This window comes from Tachysurus vachellii, chromosome 1 (genome assembly GCF_030014155.1).
Source record: "Tachysurus vachellii isolate PV-2020 chromosome 1, HZAU_Pvac_v1, whole genome shotgun sequence".
Taxonomy (NCBI): Eukaryota; Metazoa; Chordata; class Actinopteri; order Siluriformes; family Bagridae; genus Tachysurus; species Tachysurus vachellii.
In genome coordinates this window covers 37,752,506-37,775,310 of record NC_083460.1, presented here as the reverse complement: position 1 = coordinate 37,775,310, position 22,805 = coordinate 37,752,506, and the positions used below count along the sequence as shown (strand labels likewise).

Below are 22,805 nucleotides of genomic sequence, written 5' to 3'. Positions count from 1 at the left end.
GCTTGAGAACTATCATTAAAGTCTACATTAGTGTCCATTATGACTGCAGACAACTGTATAACTGTATAACTTTTGTCCATCTAATTACAACGTGTTTGGAAATCCATCAAGAGGCAAGCTGAGTAACTTACTGTCAGTTCGATGGATCAGTGAGTTTTACCTGCATAACGGCTTCCTTGATGACTTTTATTTTTTACTTCTTTGCCTGCCTTAGCCAAGTAAAAGCCCTAGGGCACTTGGCAGTTTTGTAGTAACCGTTATTGGGCATGGTTTCTTACTGATTCAGACATGTTCTGTGCTATCAGCACTCATGTGTGTCTATGCTGCGTGTGAGAACTTGGGTGGAACCTGCTCAACTGGAACATTGAAAGTGTGTAGCCAAATATTAGCACCTGACATACCTGTGCCACTCATTAGACACACTGCAGGAGGGTAGGGTAGGTTGAGTACAAATCTACAAACTTGTTAACAATTACAGTGATGCATTGTAGTGACACGGATGTGTATGTTCCCTTAGATGACTCATGCGACTTGTTTCTGGCTGACAGGACTGACCTGGGAATGTCTGAATCCACAGTGGCACAGCCGTACAAGAAGACGATGACACCGATGATTGCTGCTGGGATCAGCATCTGAGTGTACACACCCAACCAGGCAAAGTACAAACCAATTTTCTCCCCAAAATACTTCCTGTGTGAGAGAGAGAGAGAGACAGAGAAGGAGGGTAGTCCGGGTGTGATTGGGATCTGGGGTATCCTCAAGATTGAGTATGCTTATTTTCAGTGTTCCCTGTACAACCAAAACAGATAATGCAGTCTCCACCTTTACTCTATGTTCTTTTGTCACACCTTAATGCATTAGTTAATAGAAAGCATTAGAATGGAACAAAAGAACAAAAAAGGCCAAAGGTGGTTAATGTGGCAGTGAGTCATTAACCCCAAATAATGTACTGTACAGTTACACCTATAGGATATTCAGCTATATAAAAAGCCATAGGCTTTTACAACCTTACTAGGGAGATATGTTATCTCATTGCTGAAAAACAGCAATCAGGAGATGGATATAAAAAACATTTTTTCTAAGGGAACACTATAAAGAGAATAAACAACCAGTGGAGAAATTATGGTACAAGAGTGACATTACTAAGAACAGGACATCTCGATAAAATTGTAGAGAAGACCAGGAAAAACTAGTCAGGAAGGCTGCCAAGAGGCCTACAGCAACATTAAAAGAACCGCAGCAATTTCTGGCAAGTAGTGGTTGTTCCCTGCAATTCTTCATATGTCTGGGTTATTTCCGTCTGGGTGGCAAGAAAGAAACATCCAGTCTTCTAAATGTTCTGATGAGAACAGCGTTTTGGCCATAATACCAAAAGATTCTGCATATAATGCGCACACACACACATACACACACACACACACACACACAAACAACCTAATCCTCCACAGTGAAGCATGGAAGTGGTAGCATCATTCATTGTGGATGCTTTTCTCCAGCCAGAACTAGGGCTTTAATTAATCAGGAAGAAGGGAATCACGAATAGGTCCAAATACTAATCAATTCTGGTGCAAAACCTTAAGACCTTTTTTCGGACTTCTGCTGAAACAGAAGCCAAAATCCTGATCTAAATCCAGTCAAATATCTGTGGGGTGACCTAAAGAGGGTTGTGTACAGGAGCTACCTAGCCAATTTGACAGAATTAGAATGCTTTGGCAAGAAGGAACAGCAAAACATCGCCACGTCAAGATAACTAAATAGACTGAATAACACTGAATAATGACTTATAATGTTAAAAATGCTAATAACCTTTGCTTTAGTCTTATATTTTGAGAATTTTGACATGCTGAATTTTGACAGAATATAACTGTAACAACATAATATTCTATGGCAGAAAAAAATAATTATGGTATCATTATCCTCCAATTATTATTATTATTATTATTATTGTTATTGTTATTATTATTATTTTATTTGTTGTTACTTTTATTTGTATTATTTTTGTTAAAATTATTATTTTGTGACAATCTGAGCATGTTTTCTGAATCAATTTATTTTTAAAATATCTGTTAGTCTCCATTTTAAATAAAAGAAAAATACAGTGACTGTAAAAATCCAGTTAAAGTTGGAATCCTAACAACCTTTAGCTATCTGTGATCAGATGTCCTACACCACAGTAATTATCCATACTGCCGGGGTGGGCGGGATCACATTACTCACTCCCCTGTCAATTGTGGGCGTCTATGAGCTCATGTTTGTGAAGTTAGTGGTTCTTCTGAGTGGTTCGTCCTTCCTGTGACATAATGATGCATGGGGAGCAATTAAAAAAAAAAAAAGATGAAGTGGTTTCATGTGTCTTGGAAAAAGCAAGATTTCTTAGCCTTTATTCTCACTGACCAGTTGCTAGGGCTTTCCGTTATGTCCAGGAAGAATTCAAATAAATTACCTGATTCTATCTTTAATAGTTCTTACCTGATCAGTCCGATGGGCTGGAACTTGTAGAAGAGGCTGTATCTCGCCCACTGCTCGTATAGCACCTGCATTGAAAATGAATGGAATTCAGCTGTTAATCAATCAAATGCAATTATGCCACTTGTCAGGAAAGCAGGCACGCAGTGATTAAACTCCCACGTGTAATGGGAATTAGGAAACGAGATCTAAACTAACAGAGATGGATTCATAATAACAACAACAACAACAACAACGGCAACAAGAGAAAAAAACATTTCAATGTGGCATTTAGTCTCTAATGGACTTCATGCCGGGTACGTCTAGAACATGATGTATGAAGTGAAATAAACCAGACATGTTCATTGTGCAGCTGCTCGGCCAATAGTGTTATGCTTCATGCACACTGACTGCACATAAGTGTATCAACAAGCCATTAAGGTGCAAGTTTTGGGCAAAACAAATCATCGCAAATACTCCACAGACAAGCCAATAAACAAGGAAATGACATAAGTGGAGAGATTCATAAATCTCTTTGATTTTGTCTGCATTGAAAATCCCTCTGAGCATGTTTACAGGAATTACTCTTGGCAATACATTGCTTCACCACCAACACGCCAACACGCGTGTTGACGCACAGCTCACAGATGGTGAAGTGGGAAATTATACTGTTGCCTTGGTGACACTCACACACTGATAATTATGCCTCATTGAAAGCAGAGATCTCGTCCAAAGCCACACTGGGCCGCCCCTGACAAGGCCTCAGTCTTCGCATGAGCACATTTATATTTTGCTCAATGTAAATTGAATTAAAATTCATAGAACAGCTCTCAGTATACTTGATACGTTGGCAGATATACCCATTTAAAACACTTCATAAGTATTTACACCTTTCATCATGAAACTCTTAAGTGGTAAATGAAAAATCTGCAGTAAATGGAAGAACGTTGGTCTTTTTTTGTCAGGATCTGTCTAGATGGAAGAATGTTGGATTTTTTTTTTTTAAATAACAATGAATTCACACCTCCAAAAGTCAATAACATTACAGTACATGCCCACTGATATCAGTTTTCCACGACTTCTGCATTGTAGCTGCATTTGTTTTTGGCTGCAATTTGCCATTTCATGTGCAATTATTTCTAACATGTCTGTTATTATAGCAATCAATTAAAGAGTAATGTAAAGTAAATAATTGTTTTCCTTATCCTTCTATTGAATATACTGTAATTGCTGTTGTTGCTGTCCTCCATTGATGTTTTGTCATGTTACGAACACCGCTAATGACAATGATGACTGTGATATGTGTGTTAAAGTATGTTGGGAAAATGCCACACAAATTCCAGTCTGCCCACAGTCATTCATGCCTCATGAGCAATAATGAAACATGAGCACACATGAACGTGGCTCAGGTCTGATTTGGAGACACATTTTTGATCTTAAACCTTCATATCAAGTTGATAATCTGAATGTAACCTAAAGATGTGATGTTTTGACCAAGGGCTTGGAACAATGATGACAAAGTGGACACAAGACTAATCATTTCAGTGTGTAATCAGAAATCGGAAAGAAATCTTTAAAAACAAACAAACGAACGAACAATAAATAATTAATTAAATAAATAAAATATTCTGTATAAATAAAAAGTCAGAATTTCAGCATGTAAAGGGATTTTTCCAGACAATGTTTCTAGAGTTATATTTAGATTTCCTTACCTTTCTGTCATTTGGTTCGGCGTCAACACCCTCAATTTCTCCCTGTAATAGGGACAGAATATTATTACACCTTCAGCTCAATTGTATTGTTATCTCCCACACACACACACACACACACATTTAACAAGTGAAAACACCTTGAAACACAAGAAAAAGTACATGAGATGATTATCAGCATCATGACACAGTAGACCTGCAGTGGACTGTGATATAAGTTACAAGATCTAAATTAAGTATTTTGAAGCATGTTAAACAAAACACTGAGATTCCATTACTTACATCATGTAGAGTGTAGGCTGAGGTGTAAACTCCATGAGCGATGAGTGTGTTAATGCCTACAGACATGATGTTTCAGTTACACACTCCAAATTCTTGTCACAAATATGTTTTTTTTTTTTTTTTTTTTAAATGCGATTCATATTATGCTATTATTAAAGAGTGTGATGGCGTAGATGACAAATGGACAGATTTGGAAACTGATAACACTGGACTAAAGACTATAGTACTATAGTAAATCACTGCTGAATCGATGTCTTCGGAGGGAAAATCCAAACGCTTCGCTAGGTAGTCAAACATTGTTTACTGTTAGTGTTAGAGGAAATCAACCAAAGCGCAAATTAAACCAACATCCATGATTTAAGTAAAACTCAGAAATTGATTCTAAAATAAATCTATGCAAGCCATTCAGGGTGGATGTTTTCTTTAAGTTTTAGCTCATACTACAGTATACTGGCTGTGGTGCTTTTTAGCATTTGTATGCACAAGCAAAGGATTTAGTCACAATTCCATGATTTCTTTTCATTTTCTTTGGGTTTTATATCATTTTCTTTTGAGACCGTTGCCATCACTCTATGAGGTGATGGGATAGAGGTCTTAGCAAACTTTACTAGCTTTACTTCTGAAATGGAGAAGAGATGGATATGTGGTTCTCAAAATGAGATTATAGCACTTACCCATGATATCCTTCACTCCTATGCACTTTACTCGCTTTATGATCTCACACACCTGAAACGAGAGAATGTGCACAACAGACAGAAAGAACTTTCAGTACACTCCTCGTATGATTCTGTCCGAGATTCAAACCAGGCTACAGAATAAAGTTTTGAGGCTTGCGTTTTATTTTTGTACAGTGTGTATCGGCTGTCTGATAAGAAAGCGCAGTAACGGTTGGTCGATACTCACGATTGAGGCACGGATTTTACTGTCGAAGAAGGAATCTCTATCTGAGAGATCAAACCTGTGAAGAAAGATGATATATTAATGGAAAAGGTTTATTCAGCTTGACGGCTTACTATTCAGGTTAATATAAACCATTTATAGGCAGATTATTGCAACAGTCTATGATTAAGACACTCTAAGACAGCAGAAAGACACTCAGACACTCTAAATGGCTCATGACTATAGATGTTGGTGGGGCAGGAAGACAATAATAATGACATGATCTCAAACATCTTGACGTCACTCAGCTGTTATTTAGTGAATTGTTAAAACCACCTTTGTTCACCTGTGTTAAATAGAATAGGTGCGTCTAAATAATTAAACATCAAAAAATATCAAAAAGCACAAAAAAGTATTGAAACGAGCACAAAAAACACATAATAATAATTCTTTTTCTTAGCCTTTGTGTGGGAAACTAGATCCTTGTGGTGTGCACACATTTCTGATGTATAGATATTTATTCCTTACATAATCCTCCTTTCTCTCTCTTAAACTTTGTGATGTACACTCACCGAGCACTTTATTAGGAACACAAAACCAATACTAAATGGGTAGAGCGTCGTTTTTCCTCTCATAAGAGCCTAAATTCTTCACGACAAGAATTCCACATGATGTTAGAAACGTTCCTTTGAGATTCTGGTCCATCCCAAAATGGTTCTATTGGATCTAGTGACCAGGAAGGCCACTGAAGGACACTCAACTCATTGTCATGTTCATAAAACCAGTTGAAATGACGTTTGCTTTGGGAAGAAGCCATTAGAAGATGATACATTATGGCCATGAAGAGATTGCCATGATCAGCAGCAATACATAGACTGTAACATTCAAGAGATGATTGACTTTCCCCATACATTATACCACCTCTACCAGCCTGGAATGTTAACACAAGGCAGGTTGGTTCCAGGGATTCATGCTGCTGGTGCCAATGTCGTACCCTACCATCTGCGTGCCTTGATGTTTTGATGTGATTCATCAGACCAGGATATGTTTTATTCCAGTCTTTCTCTCTACATCTTTAGTGAGCTGAAGCCTCGGTTTCCTGCTCTTAGCTGACAGAAGTAGAACCTGATCTGGAATCTGGTGTTTACTTCATCTGCCTCATTTTTTATATGTTTTATGTTCTGAGATGCTTCATTTGCTCTATATAATTGTCAATCTTTCCAGTTCAGTTGATGTCTCTCATCAACAAAGTGTTTCTGTCCACAGAAATGCTTCTCACTGGATGTTTTTTCTTAATTGCTCCGTTTGTGGAAACGTGAAAATCCCAGGAAATCAACAGTGAGCGAAATACTCAAACCGGCCAGTCTGTCCTCTGGCACCAACAATCATGCCAACAGCAAAATCATGACTGGTTAATAGATGGTAAATGCAAAAACCTGAAGCTGTTGGATTTTATGCATTTGCAACACGATCGGTCGATTAAATTATTTCCAATGACAGGTGTTCCTAATATAGTGCATATACTGTATCTCATTTGTTGAAAGTCTCAAGTAGGAGATAGTGTAAAATCTATTATGAAATCAGATACCACGCTAATGTATGAGGAGATCCTGGATACACAACTCCAAACATCGGTGACATTATTTATAATCAAGATTATGATAATTCACACTCTCCGGTGTTTATAATGATATATAATCACACTCACTGGTGTCACCCAAGTGAGGATGAGTCTGGTTTCTCTCAAGATTTATTCGTCATAACACTGAGGAGTGACTCAATATCTTTGTTTTTTATCTGTCTTTACTTGTGTGTGTGTGTATATATATATATATATATATATATATATATATATATATATATATATATATATATATATGCATGCATGCATCTATCTATCTACCATCCATCCATCCATCTATTAGGGATAAATACAAATAAAGGTAATAGAAGTCTAATATTATTATGAACTTTATTCAATAAAATATTTATAAAATATATTTATTATATTCTGTGAAGCAGCTTTGAGACATTGTCCATTGTGAAAAGTGCTATACAAATAAAATTGAATTGAACTGAATTGAAAATAATACCTAGAGTTAAACGGGATCATGTGCATGTTTGTATGCAGAATTTTAAAAAGAATGGTTGTGTGAATGAGAACGTTTAAAGATTAATATTAATGTTAAACAGCTTATATATTGTTGTGGTTCTGCCACACCTGCTCTAATGAGGGAGCTACAAGTGCTCCAAGAGCATAATTTCCATATCAGTTGCTCACTGTGATAGAAATCTCTCTAATCTGGCTATAAATTCAATGCTTTATCATCATTTCAGCTGGAGTGTTTTACTCACAAGTGCTGTTTTTCCCTGGAGAACGGATAACATATGTGCTTCTCGTTATGGGGAGACTTCTCCTCGACCGTGGGAGTCAGAGGTGCAGACAACCTTTTCATAAACGTGTTTATGGCATGTATACCACTTCTTCCTTGACTGACTTCGTATTTCTGAAAAATGTACACGACACAACACACGGTTGGAATACGTTGGGTCACCATCAGTCAATATGCAAAAATCTTTTCAGTAGAGGAAAAACTTTTTTACTTTTTTGGTGGGCATCTTGAGCTTCATGAACTCTGCTTCTCTACAGAGAACATGCCAGGGTGCGTGAATCTTCAGAAAGCCCACATCTGGAATTTTAGCCTGAAATGACAACACAGCAAAAAGCAAAGTGGACCTTTTTATTGTTATTCATATTGCACTCATGTGGACTGTGTGGTAGAAAAATAAAGAGCCTAAAACACGATGAATAAAATTAAATCAGTTCATTTGTACCTGGTGACCTATGAGTACAACAAAGAAAACAAATGAGAACAAATTCTGCAGTGTGTATGAGGGAAAACGGGGATTCATTTAGTTATCTCCAGCTGGAGGGTGTGTTATGTAAGATTATCTTCATGTCCCAGTCTTGTTATAACTGCCAGCCCACACATCAAGCCTGACCCTGTCTGTACAAACGCAACACTGCATTCTCTCATCTAAAGCGCGGGTTCTCAAACTTTTTGCAGCCAGGCTTTCCAGTCTTAACTCTGAATAAATTTTACACACCACCTCCAAACAGAATCCTACTTTGTGAATGTTAGTCACATTATTTAAATGAGTAGGATAATATTTAGGATCATTTGTTCCAGCCACAGAGGCATATTATAACTGTGACAGAACAACTTAGGCGAAGGTTAACATTATTTACAGCATGCTGTACTTAAGCACCTATAAACAGAGATTCCCTATGGTGACTCTCTCTGTGTTCTTTCTCTTGAACTCAATATATGCTCGTTATAAATATACTGAATTTCCTCTTTCCATTTTCAAGTATGGATAACAGGATAACAAACAAAAGAAAAGGGGAGAATAAGAGAAAGAAAATGGGAAAGAGAGACAATGAGTAAGTGTGAGAGAGATAGAGAGAGAGCTATAGAGAGAGAGAGAGTGTGTGTGTGTGTGTGTGTGTGTGCGTGTGTGTGTGTGTGAGAAAGTGAGAAAGAGAGAGAGTGACAGAGAGAGGGGGGATGTAAATGAGAGAGAGAAAGTGAGTGTGTGTGTGATAGAGAGAGGGTGTGTGTGAGTGTGTGTGAGAGTGAGAGCGAGAGAGTTTGTGTGTGTGTGTGTGTGTGTGTGTGTGTGTGTGAGAGATTGAGTGAGTGAGTGAGTGAGTGAGTGAGACAGAGAGAGAGAGTGTGATTGTGCATGTGTGTCTGTGTGTAGTTGTGAGAGTGAAAGATAGAGAGAGAGTGAAAGAGGGGGGAGGGTGTAAATGAGAGAGAGAAAGTGTGTGTGTCTGTGTGTGATAGAGAGAGGATGTGTGTGTCTGTGTGTGTGTGTGTGTGTGTGTGTGTGTGTGTGTGTGTGTGTGTGTGTGTGTGTGAGGGAGAGAGCTAGAGCTAGAGAGAGAGAGAGAGAGAGAGAGTTAATGAGTGAAAGAGATGGAGAGGGTGTGTGTGTGTGTGAGAGAAAAATAATACGCATATCAGGTTTGGGATTGAAAGTGTATTTAAGTCCGCAAACTAATATAGTTGAGTATATAGTTAGCTAATTCTAAACAAACCCCATTACAGTGTAATGTACTGTAAGGCTAATTTGTTGTCATCTGCAGATTTGTCATCTGAGCTAGAGGTCAAATGCAGGCAATGACAATAAAAATTACATGAAATGCAAATCTGAATTCTTCTGAAATGGTGGATTTAGTGATCATGAGTTATGAATCTAGCCTTTATTACACAGAGGCTAGTGCAAAGCTAATGTTACACTAATGTGAAAACTATTCAAGGGTTTTTATCTTCCCGGAAAGAAATCTAAAAAGCTTTTGTGGTGTCCCACATCTAGCTTAACTCTGAGTTTTAGATTCCGTCAGAAGGGCAAGCCAACAAATCTTGCAATTATGGCAAAATGATCAATATGATTTCTGTCCAACTGAGCAGTTGAGGGTTAAGGGCCTTGCTCAAGGGCCCAGTAAAGTCAGCTTGGTAGTCTTGTGATTTGATCTCATTGTGAACTGAATAAAACAGAAGACTTCATGTTTTTATGCTTTTCCATTATAGCTTCATCTCCTTCCAAAAAACGTGTATAAAAATGATAAAAAAATGTATTCATTTTTATTTGAAGTCCACCATTTAAGTCATTGTACAAGTTGTAATTATAGAAGTGATACTTCATTAGAATGTGCGTATTAACAATGTTAACAGATGAACATGTTCTAACATAACATCATGTGGAACAGGGAGAATTCAAGTGAGGGAATAAATCTTGTATACTCACGTCTTCCTCCTTCTCCAGCTCGAGTCCCATGTCTATAAGTTTTTGTTCAAACTCCTCTCTGTGGACCTGTGCAGTATTGGCACACTCAGGGTCATGATGGTCGGAGCTGGCCTTGTTGCGTTTCCCAATGCAGCACAGGCAATCTTTCAGGCACTTAAAGGGGCTAAAGGCATGGAGACGAGTGAGGTGTAGTTTGTCTACATGGTAGGTTAGGATGTAATCGATGCGCCTCTGGCCGTCCTGGAAATAGGGTCCTAATTTGGAGTGCTGAGGCAACTTGTTCGTACTTTGACTGTTCAGAAGCTGTGGGCGGAAAGACAACATGGCTGGGTGAGAGAGTGTGGACGGAGGGAACGTGAAGAAATGAAAGGAGTCGTTTGTAAAATTGTAATGGAAAACCTTTACAATCCTCCAACCGACCCATTTTCTGCTGTTAAATATACAGTATGTAATGTATAGCTTGTTAGGTTGCCTTTTAAGGAAATGTGGCAGAATTACACAGCTGTCTTAAGAAACTTCATTTAAAAAAAATAAAAAATAAAAATGTTCTTTGTTAAAAAATAAAAATAAAATTAAGGCGGTTAAAAATCTGGATTTCTGATCAGAAGCCCCAAGATCACCAAGCTGCCCTTGAGCCCTTGAGAAAGGCCCTTAACCGTCTCTGCTTGAGGCACCCTGACTCTCACAAGCTGGTACATGCAAAGAAAGTGTCAAAATATCACTGTGCTGTAATGTCTATGCGACAAAGAAAGGCTTCTTCATTCTGAGCTGTGAAAATATAAACAGAAGCCTGGAATGCAAATCATCCACTACTTAGCGTTCACCACCACATGACAGCTAACAACCAGGTTTACTAACTCATGTTTCCTACATGACACATGAAAACAACCATTCTGTCTTTTCAAACTGCTGCTCATGCTACATCACAGGGCAGTGAAACACACTTACATGAAAACGCTAGAAGACACCAGTGTTGTATAAAGTACTAGAAAGCAATACTTGAGTAAAAGTACAAGTAACGTACTAGAAAAAGACTTTGGTAGAAGTGAAAGTTACCTTTTAGAACATTACTCAAGTACAGTAAAAGTCTTAAAGTATCTGACATATAATGTACTTAAGTATCAAAAGTCATTTTCTGATATTTAATGTACTTAAGTATTTGAAGTAAAAGTAGAAAGTAAAATTTCAGTGATTTTCAGTAGGCATAATAGGCACTTCATCCGGTAGGAAGAATCTTTCATTCCAATGTACAGAAACATTTCTTGCAAATACGGCCACGGGTGTATAATGTTATCATCTTCACCCTGTTCACCGAGTTCACCACTATCGTCGGGGTGGTCGTGTACGATAACGAGAGGTCCTCCAGTAGGTGCTTCCATGGTGGTTTCAGTTGTGCTTCCTCCTCCTTTGGCAACATTACACTGAAATAGAGCGTGCGGAGCTGCGTAATGCAATCTAGGAGCAGTGATTCGCTAAACCGCCCTTATTGCAGTCGCACGCATTTCTTCTGATTTTATTTTGTAGTAACGAGTAACGAAGATGCTTAGTGGAAATATAACGGAGTAAAAGTGTACATTTTATCTCGGAAATGTAGTGGAGTAAAAGTGAAAGTTGACATAAATTTAAATAGCGAAGTAAAGTACAGATACGTGAAATTTCTACTCAAGTACAGTAACGAAGTATTTGTACTCCGTTACATTACAACACTGGAAGACACTTTCTCCATACGCAATCTCATAGATGCTCACAATAGGGCAGATTGACACGGAGAGAGTAACACCATCCTGTTCACTCAGACAACATGGACAAGTTTCCTCTCTTAGACATACTCTTGAAAACAAAGTAACATGAAACTTTTAAAACCATAATCTGGGACTCTTCTCACCCCGGCAACAACCTCTTCACTCTGTTGCCCTTCGGAAGACGCTGTTGGTGCCTAAAAACACTTCCCACCACACTCCTAAGTAGTTTCTACCCAAGAGCCATTATAGAAGTAAACTCCAGCTGATGGAGACATCACTATACTCAAAACACTCAGAACATTCAACTAGTACAGTAGATGTGCAATCTACACTTCTTCCTAATAGTTATATATTCTTTAATTCTTCTCGTTTCTTTATTTTAATATATTTACCGTACATATCCGCTCACTTTGAACTCGACCCAGTGTTGCAAATTGTATATCTGTATACAATTGCATTTCGTACCATCTGAATACATCTACACTATATCTGTTTACGTTGTATGTGTGCGAATGTGTGCACCTTTAAAATGAGAGAGCCTTAGTTTCATTGTGCAGCTGTACAATTTCATTTCAATTCAATTCATTTTATTTGTATACCAAATTTAACAATTCGCATGGTCTCAAAACAGTTTTACAGAACTGTAAAAAAATAATAAATAAATAAATAAATAAATAAATAAGAATAAAAATAAATTAATTTGTACATACATTTAAAGTTTCAAATTAATTGTAAAATAATAATTTAAAATACAATATACTGTATCTCTAACATCTATCCTTAATGAGAAAGCCGGAGGTGACGGTGGTGAGGAAAAACTCCCTGAGACGATATGAGGAAGAAACCTTGAGAAGAACCAGACTCAAGGGAACCTCATCTCAACCTCATTTGAGTGACACTGGACAGGTAATAATGAAAATGTAAATAATTTAATTTCTACAACAGTTTATGCAACCGAGAGCTCCTGAGAAACTAAAGGGTCAGTGCACTCTTGCTCTCTGAGTTCACCACAGACCCAACATTAATTCCTTCCTGCCAAAGTCTTTAAACGATCGTATATGAAGACCCGACTATACAAGAAGGCATGACAGTCTCCAGGTGGCTCCATCCACAGCAATTCTATGAGTCACTGGCTTACCATGCAGATCAATCCCCAGCAAGCTTACCACCGGTTGACAAGACTCCAACCATCACAATAAATATTAACAATCACAAAAAGTATTTTATCCTATATACAGAGAAATTTTTCAAGGTCATCCTGAACCAGCTCTAATTAGATCTCCAAAGAACATAGTGCCCTGTCTAGAAGTCGTCATAGAAGCTTAGTCATATCCAAACACACACACAACATTTGACTTGGCGTCTACATGTGCAGGTCATATATCTTATTTATTTAAGAGTACACAAACCAACACTACTACTATTGGTTTAAGAGACGAGACTCCTAAACCAAGCCTGATGTTTAATCTGTAAATTATTTGTTTGTTTTGTTCATTAAGTTTTACTATGGCTCTAATTCATTTAACTACAGTATGTAAAAACGTTTACAGAACATCCTTCATCCCCAATCCTGAATTTACAGAAAAGCCTGTGGGGTGACACAGAAATGAGCAATGTACTTAAAAATATAATAGGTGTATGCTGACTGGTACACTCTGAAGTCAATATTTGCCTCTGGATAATAAACTGTAATGACGCCTCTCACGACAGTTGAGGTCTATGAAAATGTCACCACATCCATAAGAAGAGAAACACTCAACGTCTTGTCTCTTCTCCAGAGCTGAGCTTTTAGAATGAAATCACATCACATTCTGCACTGAAACACACGCTCACAATGTGGAAACAATGTGGGCAGGATCAGAATCAATTGCATTTCTTATGAAATGCCTTTTTTTTTTTTTTTTTTTTTGCAAACATGCTTTATATATTTATGACGCTGCCAGAAGATCGACTCTGAACGCATGACAGGAAATTGAGTTTTATGATTCATCGAGGGTTATAGAAGGAAGTGTAAGACCAATGGCCACTCTTAAAATCTTGCATTGTAAAATATAGATGAAAATCCAGCCTTAAAAAGATTAAGCGTGAAATGAAAATATTTTCAAAATGCTTTCCTTATAGGGACCATATGGAAGTCCAACAACGCTTGTCTCTTTATAGCTCCATCTGATGAACAGTGATTTTGTGCATAAATGTGCACTATTTTTTTCCATTTTTTCAACTTTGCACTCACTAAGAAAAAGTGAGGTCCAAGCTAAGGAACTTATTATTTTTTTTTCATCGTATTCAGTCCTTTCATAAAAAGAAGTTAAGACAAAATCAAAGAAATTTTGTAATATTCTGGTATTCAAATTTACAGCAGATTTTCCACAGGTTTGGGGCAAGACAAATATTTATGTGACATCGCAGGATGCATTCGGCCAAAATCCTTTTTGATTCACATGCATGAATACAGCTCTCGTAGAAAGTAATTAGATATGTGTCTTCATTGGTAAGAGCTTAAAATAAGAATGCTGTACTTGCAATGTCACCAAATCAAGTATTTGTGCATGGAAAAAAAAATCAAACATTTTAAAAATAAATAAATAAATAAAAGATGCAGCTAAATCAAGCATCAACAATCACAAATAAATTCTATAAAATCCCAGAAGGGGCTGCATATAAAGATAATAACCGAAGAATGTGAAATCACACAAATACACCTGGTGTGTTTAATCATCCTTTAGCCCAAAATGTCATTCTGGATCACATTGACCTATTTAAGCAAAGAAAAGTGGTCAGGTTGAAAGAGAGCCAAAAAAACAAAGATGCAAACAAAAAACCAAAATTCGAATGCAAATCAAAACTCGAATGCAAATCAAAAGGTGTGCCAGCAAGCATGCAAAAGACGGTGGAAAAAAGAAAATACAAAAATGGTGCAACTGAGGGCACGGATAGGATGAAAAAAAAGACGCGTTTGCATACAATACACATTACCCTCTGAATATTGACAGCGCTGTAAAAAATCTCTGAACTCTACTGACCAGGTGAAGCTTTTAGCATAGCATAGCGAGACATAGTAGCTTCTTTGGATTATTCTGGGAACCTTGGGTGTGAGAATGGAATAATGCTTGTATGTGCAAAGTTATTCACACTAAATCAGGGGCAATTGATCATAACCAATCCACCTACTAGCAGATTTTAGGGAGGCGGGAAAAAAAAAACCCTGAGACTCTGGAGGAAACCAAAATCAACACGGACAGAACATGTACACGCACAGAATCTCTGTAGATGGCTCAGAACTGGCAGCAGCGCTCATAAAAAAACACATCAGCAAATAGTCTTTCTGCATTAGTTTGAATTGCAAATGAGCTGGACATTCAACATTCAAAGCAATAAAGAAAAAACCTAAAGAATGTGTGATTTTTCAATTCCAGAGTACATCTCTAGAGTTCACTTACATCGTCTTCAGCGTATATGATGTCCCCGCTGTTTTTGGAACTCCGGACAAAGGATCCGGAGGATCCTTTGTCCTTCGTCGGGACAGAATCGTACATGTCGTTCCGCCACATCTCGTCCTCCTCTTCCAGCTCAGAGAGCTGTTCCTCTGTGCTGCTCTGAACCAAGCAAGTTTCACCTGACAAGAGAAGAACCAACACATTAATTAATTACAATGACACGTTCCAGTGTACCAGACATACAGAGTGCTAATCAGAGACACTGCTGAAGTCACATTAACCTACCAGGCAACAGAGAAAAAGCATCTTCATAGACATCACACTGTGTTCAGACTCAAATAATAGGTCTATACTCTATATTTATGCGACATGTAAGATGACGCAAGCACAGTTCGTGAATTTTTTCTAACAGTCTAACGTTACTGACAAAATACATCCTTTTAAAGGACATGTGAAAGTAACTTCAGGTTATCATTTAAGTTACACATTTTTGCACATATGCTAATTCTAAACCTGGACTGATAATGTGAACCGCCGCACAAGCCCAGGTTCAAACCCAGGAGTCTTGAGTGGTGAAGCAGTAAAGCCTCCATTATTGATGAATCCTTTTTCAAAGCATTAAACGTTACATTTTTCTCTTTCAGAGATCATAACAGGAATCTCAGTTTTCCCTTTAATTAAAATTAAACCAAACAACGTTATTTGGAGCAATAAAGAGCAGAGTGGCTTTAACTCTTTCTACTGAAGTGCAAAAAATCTAATTTGTACCTGTTTTTTTTGGATCCACCATTTTATTTTATTTCCACAGAAATGTTTCTATCTTCAAGGTACATGATATTAAACGCATTTCTGCTCTGTGAGATACCCCAAGTGTTCTAAAATGTTATCTAAAATTTAAAGATGTTTAGCTTCAACCACTAAAATTCTGTGTAAGGTTATCAACAGAGAGAAAAACACATGTCTCACACTGAAATCCAACAGAGTCCTGACTCATTATAGATCGTCAAATCCTAAGACCTGGTATTTAAAATGTTAAAATGTCTGATTTCTTAAAGTTTCCATATTTGATTAGACTGGACTTCTAAACTAATCCTCCAGAAATGTGCTGGAGTTAAAAGCTCAGGCTTTGGTCAGTTCACTCAAATCATTGGCAATAATTCATTTGACTCCCAAACTTACAGCTGGAATTAGAAAAATAATTTACAATTGATTTTTTGCACTTTAAATTGTGTTTCAATTTTATTCTCCAGCGCTGCTTCAGTGCTACATTACCGGTTTTCTTCCAGAAGTTAAAAAAAAAAGCGCAACCAACAACCAGAAAGTTCAGTCTGTTTAACATAAGACACCTATATACACCTTAGAACAGAGAAATTATTGATGTCGTTAACAGGTGGGTGTACCAGCCACGATGATTCAACTGTTTGATGGAATGCATTGTGCATTTTTTCTTCCTATACAGAGAAAAGTTTGATTCATTAGTATTGTGGAATTTATTACAACTGTGTCTAACAAATATATTTCTCTACAATGAGTTAGCAATAATTATATATATATATATATATATATATATATATATATATATATATATATATATATATATATATATATATATATATATATATATATGAACTACAGCTGGAATTAGAAAATGCTTGTTTATTTCTTACAGCTGATGGTTGTAGTATGGGTCATGCCAACAGGAAGTAAAGACAAAGATGTGTGTAGTTCATTCAATACAGTAGGTAATCAAATCCCAGACAAGCACAAGTAACAATAGAAAGCAAAACAATCTGAAAAATAAGCCCAAAGGTCTATTAATTTATTAGTTTATTATTGAACTATTATTAGGGGGAAAATGCTAAACAAAAAAACACCACCACCGCAACTGGGTGTGCCGTTATAAGAAAATGAACAACAGTAGTGTTGTGATCTGTCCCAATGCCTGAAGTGTTTTAATCTGCAAATACCACAGCAGTTTGCATACTTTTTGATTTATTAATGAATGACACCTCGTACATTTCAACCGTTTATAGATATGTTTAACATTATGGAATGGTAAAGCTCTACCAGCTTCTCTGTTTTCTGTCTTTTGAAGAACTGAGGTATAAATGTTATTATTAAAACATTTTACTACATCAAATTGCCACTATTATATGCTAATATAAATAATTATACTGCATGATGCAGAGAAATGTATTTTCTTTTTTCAGTTTGCCATTTAACTGGAGGTTTTAGGCAACTGTGTGATTATTTAAATCTGGTGCATCACTTCAGGGCATTAACATTAAGAGTGAATCACATGGTCTTTCAGAGCTAAAGTGTGGGACCTTAATAGCGCAGAGCGTCTATAATATAGGGTTGCCAGATGTCCTTTTTTGATCTACATTTCCTCCACTGTTCAGTCCAAGCTGTGGCTTTATATTGTAAACATCATTAAAATTTAAACGTTTAAAGCTTAAATACAAAGTAGTATCAGACTTATTTAACAAAGCTAATGCTCATACCTTGTTATGGTCATAAATGGAAGCCTAACGTGTTCCTCAAAGTACAAAACAAGGAACCCTCTCCTTCCTCTTCCTCCTCCTCCTCATTTATACATGTATTTTAATGATTTTACAACGTAAGAGATACACACTGAAATAAACAAATGATCAATCATTGAGAGTACTAACACCAGCAGAAAACATTTTAAATGTGTAATATCGACCCCAATCTGGCAACAACGGTAACTAGGGAATCCCTCAAAGTGTTGTCTGTCGCCTGCGCAGTGAAACGCGCTCCGAGGATTTGTGCGCTCTTTACAGTCACGCTTACACTCATCCTTACTCTTAAACAGTACGTGACTTAACCAAAAACGCCCTTTCTTTACGTTGTAAAAGTGTGAGTCTTATAACAGTTCAATGAATCGTGTTGGCTGCGGCAGCTGATTTCACTATCAACAGATTATCACGTACACACATGCACCAGAAAGCCCAGAAAGCCCCAGTGTTAAACGAATGTGTGGAATGATAAACTAGGATCTATTTAAACTCCTGATTTTTTTGGGGACAAACTACAGTGTACTTCAATTCTAAATGAAATCGTGCACAGATTGCACATGGCATGCGTCCTGGGGCGACAACTTTAAAAATAAATAGATAGATAGATAGATAGATAGATAGATAGATAGATAGATAGATAGATAGATAGATAGATAGACAGACAGACAGACAGACAGGCCAAAATATCAAGCAGATACGACGTGCACTACTTCGAACTCACCCGATTGAGCATCTCCACTATCCCTGGCAGAATTTGCATCACCTTCAGTCTCCATCAATGCGCGCTAGTCAAATATATCTATTAAAATAAAAATGAAGCTTGCTTTTCGGAATGAGGAAACTGGTGAGTGAGTGTCTAATCCTATGCCAGTCTTCACCATCTGCCACTATCAGAGAGTCACAGGGTGCTCACACACACACGTATCTCAAACACTGAGGCGGTGGGGAATGGATGAGCAAAGCACTGGACGATCCACCCACGAAATATGGTTTTATACAACAGCTAAACATCGCTTTGGACCACAATGAGCACGCACGAACGTGAGGATGAAAAAAATAAATCAATAAAAGCATCTCTTTCAAGGAAACACACACACACACACACACACACACACACACACACACACACACACACACACACACACACAGATCACCCGAACTGAAGTTAATTCAACAGCAAGATCATTTCTTCCTCCTTCTTTTTTTCCCTTCTTTTGTCACAAAGCAACAATCCTGAAAAAGCTCGTAAAAAAAGCATGCAATGAATGTTATGATCCTAAAGTCAGATCTCTCATACACATCTCCTTATGCGTCTGCGTTAGGACAAACCATCATTTATCCGTGATTATTTCACGTGGTTATGTAAGAAGCTTAGTCAGAATGTGGAGCGCGTTGGGTATGTTTTTTGGCAATGTGCATTGCACTGCACATTCCATTTATTAAAACGACTGATATCTCAGAGTTTATTAGAATATGACAGTTTACATTATGCACATTTGTTTTTGGATGGATGCACACTTGCTTTAACTAAATAAGCCAGTAGGAGAGTATCTGGTCCACTCATTAAACGACTGTATTTTATATCAATGTAGTTCAAATATTTTATACATAATTGAACAGTTCAAAAATATTTGAATTCTCAAAAAAAAAATCCACAAGAGGGAGCTGTGCACTAAATTCCTCGTCAGCAAAAAGTTTGTAAAAAGACCCAAATTCAAAAGATATTTTTTAAACCATATTTACCATATGTTGTTTTTTGGCTATTATGTTCAGAAAAGTCCTATTTACGCATTGATTTCTTGCCTGCACTTGTGTATGGTTTGCAGCTCGTGCCATTACAACTCCGAAAACTTCACCCTTAGACTTGCACTTCACCATGGAGCTGTACCTGTCCTGTAAAATACGCATCTGCGTAAACCCGATGATGAAGAATTACATATAAAATCTAGTCTACACAATGTCAGTGGGAACATGAGTTTCACCCAAATCACAGAAACATACATAAACAGGAAAAAGTGTCATATAGAATAAGGGAATTTTGCTTACGTGTAGGTTAAAAGGAGGAAGAGTTTGCGTCGGGAATCTACTGGTGTGAATCTGCGCCGTGTGCCGACTCTTGACTCTCAGGTGTGTGTGGAGGTTAAAAAAAAGAAAAGAAAGCCTACCTGTTGTGCTGCTCGCATAAAGCACGCCCTACTGCTCATTAACGAAAATGCAAAATACCAGAAATACCAAACCCACACATACTCGTTAAAGGGCTACTTTTTCTTTTAAGAAGAAACTTAACCTGAACACAAAATGAAACACCAAAAGAAACACCAGACACATTTCACAGCTTACTTTGACAGCAATCATGTAGAGACTCGCTCAGCATGCTGGGTGCATACCTGCATACAGGCTGTGGCTGTGAACTACTAACCTACTACTAAAGGGGGGGGGGGATAAAAGTTTTATTTGATGGTGCTGAAAATATTTGCAGTGATGAAAATGAACCAAAATAATTCCCACTATATTCGGACTGCGTATGGTAAGGATGTTTGGTATGAAGTAGACCAGATTGCCTGTTAGACACCTTGCCTGGGGGTAATAGGTCATTGGGTCACTTCCTATACTGTGCCAAAAAAAAAATCAGGTTGACTTGGCAAACGGCATCCCCATCATTCTCAGGAAAGAAACAAAAAGCAGCACAGATGGAAAATGTAGGAATGTTATGTTAAAAAAAAAAAAATGAAACAAAACATTATAATTTATATATATATATATATATATATATATATATATATATATATATATATATATATATATATATATATATATATATATGCAATTTTTTAATTTATTTTTTCATCCTTTCTATAGAAAAGGGGAAAGAGGGGCATAGCTATAGTCAAACCTGATACTTTGCCTAAGGGCTAAAACTCATTTCTTCAACCTACATTCACCCTCATGAGTAAACCAAACATGCAGGTTCCCTAGGAACTAGGAATGGGAATCTCCCTCAAAGAGGTTTTTTTTTCCTACAGCTGTTATGAATGTGAAAGTCCCGTCTGCCTTTCTGTCTTTCACCTGCCACACAAAAAGCTAAAAATTGCACTGACAATGTACAGTACAGCTACATGCGATTGACAACGCATGAGGAATTCTATTCCTTTATCCTTAAAAGGATTTGATTGTATAGAGATAGATTCCAAACCTGTGCAGATGTGTGAGAAGAATGAGTGACATGCCTTAGCTAGCTCGTCATACAGACGTTGTTAATTATCTTAAGGTTTCTTAAACACATACAGTATTACACTGTGACATGACATCCTCATTCCCAGGACAGGTGTGGGCATTTGCTAAGATGTGGCCACACCCCTGACATTGTGTTATTTGAGAGCATACGGTAGTGTAGATTGTTTTGGGTGTTGGATATCATTTTTTTTTATTTATGTTTTTTATCAGTGTGTAAGGTTTTTCCATAAAATGTCTAATAATAGGACTCTGCTTTAATTTTCTTACACAGAATACAGGACTCAGCTGAATACAGCCGGTTTAAAGCTATGCGAGTTCAGGCTTTTAATATTACATGTCACATACAATCGGTATGAAATGATTCCAGTAAAACCTTCACCAACTTCTAGAACAGACTGTGAAATAAGATGTTCTCCATGTCAGAATATATGCTAAAGATCATCTAATGATAGACTTAATAAACACAAAAATGTTTCAGAGTAAGCTTGAGATAATTGTTATATTTTTTGTTTCTGTTAACTTGAGCTGATGTTTAGATCTTGTCATTTCCATTAGCATATCCGTAGCATCCTTCTATTTGTAGCTTTTAGATGAGTGTCATAGTAGCAGTCACACTCTGAAAACTTTGACACTCCCAGAACTGGCAGTTGCACTGAATTGGCACTGGGGAACATAGTTTTCAATCCAAGACAGCCAAGCTGACTGGAAGAATTCATGACTAAATTATTCTGTTATGCTCTGTGATTTTTGCCAGAGACTAAAAAAAAGAATAAGGCTGAAATAAAAACCCTGATAAAACCCAGACCAGTTTCCCACTCATCATAACAACATAATGCTTCCACCACCATGCTTCACTGTGTGGACTTCAGTGATCATATAACACTTTAATCACACACAACGTACTCCGTTAAACTAATTACATGACTGACTTTTTAGTAGTCTGTAATCTCTATTTAGTATCTTCTGATCTTCGAGGCTGCGATACAGTTTACTGGTGTAAGCTACATCTTATTGGTGTATTGTTTCTGTTTTTATGTATAATATGTATTTTATGTATAATATTGTTGTATTGCTGCTGTTTTTTATGTATAATAAAATCATGACACAACTCACATCACACAGCGTCCACACAGGACATTCTATATTTTAACCGATTGCATTTATTAGGCATTGTTTGCTCTTTCACACTGTGTGACTGTGTACCACTTTGTACCATCCAATTTACATGATTTGGCCACTATTCAGAAAATTGCTGACAACAGCAAAATCGGTCGTTACCGTCGAGCTACGTTCAATAGGCCAGGTTTCACCAGTGTATTACCGAGGCTTGTTAGGCCGCAGACAGGCCTATCAGCTCGCAGTCACCTTCGTCTCGTAGCCAAGGTCTGGCTGAGTAACAAGACCCATGCCTTTCTCACACAAAAGCAAGGGGTCTAAATATGGCCCCAATTGTACAGTAGGTCATTGAAACCAACTTCTCAATATATAAGGGTTCAAAGACCCAACTTCTAGCTTTAAGAGCCTTAATTCTGAAACCCTGCCGTTTGAGCTGACGAAAGGTTTTACCGTAACTCTAGGGGCCTCCAATTCGGCATCCCACCTGGAGCTACGTTTGAGGCTTGACTCAAAATTCAACATATCAAATGTGAAGTATATACCAGACAGTAGAAGGGGTGGAGCTTAGTCAATATGTCAGCTCTATATTGCCTTGCAAAGTAAACA

The 22,805-nt window shown here is 37.3% G+C and overlaps 1 protein-coding gene across 2 annotated transcripts in view; it reads right to left on the bottom strand.

Annotated features, from left to right (window-relative positions):
• Positions 1-20,149, bottom strand: part of ano1a (anoctamin 1, calcium activated chloride channel a) — a 41,508-nt gene extending 21,359 nt beyond the window's left edge. The window contains exons 1-11 of one of the 2 annotated variants that reach the window (XM_060886316.1): positions 19,896-20,149; positions 15,313-15,488; positions 10,131-10,433; positions 7,920-8,018; positions 7,671-7,822; positions 5,340-5,394; positions 5,111-5,162; positions 4,437-4,492; positions 4,158-4,199; positions 2,470-2,534; positions 556-690 (exon numbers count right to left, since the gene is read on the bottom strand). In XM_060886316.1, the coding sequence (XP_060742299.1) occupies positions 556-690; positions 2,470-2,534; positions 4,158-4,199; positions 4,437-4,492; positions 5,111-5,162; positions 5,340-5,394; positions 7,671-7,822; positions 7,920-8,018; positions 10,131-10,433; positions 15,313-15,423 (1,070 nt within the window). In that variant the 5' untranslated portion in view covers positions 15,424-15,488; positions 19,896-20,149. Of the gene's footprint in view, positions 1-555; positions 691-2,469; positions 2,535-4,157; positions 4,200-4,436; positions 4,493-5,110; positions 5,163-5,339; positions 5,395-7,670; positions 7,823-7,919; positions 8,019-10,130; positions 10,434-15,312; positions 15,489-18,570; positions 18,716-19,895 lie in introns of those variants that run through there. The other variant, XM_060886308.1, reaches the window with a different exon arrangement.
• Between the last annotated feature and the right edge of the window lie 2,656 nt (positions 20,150-22,805).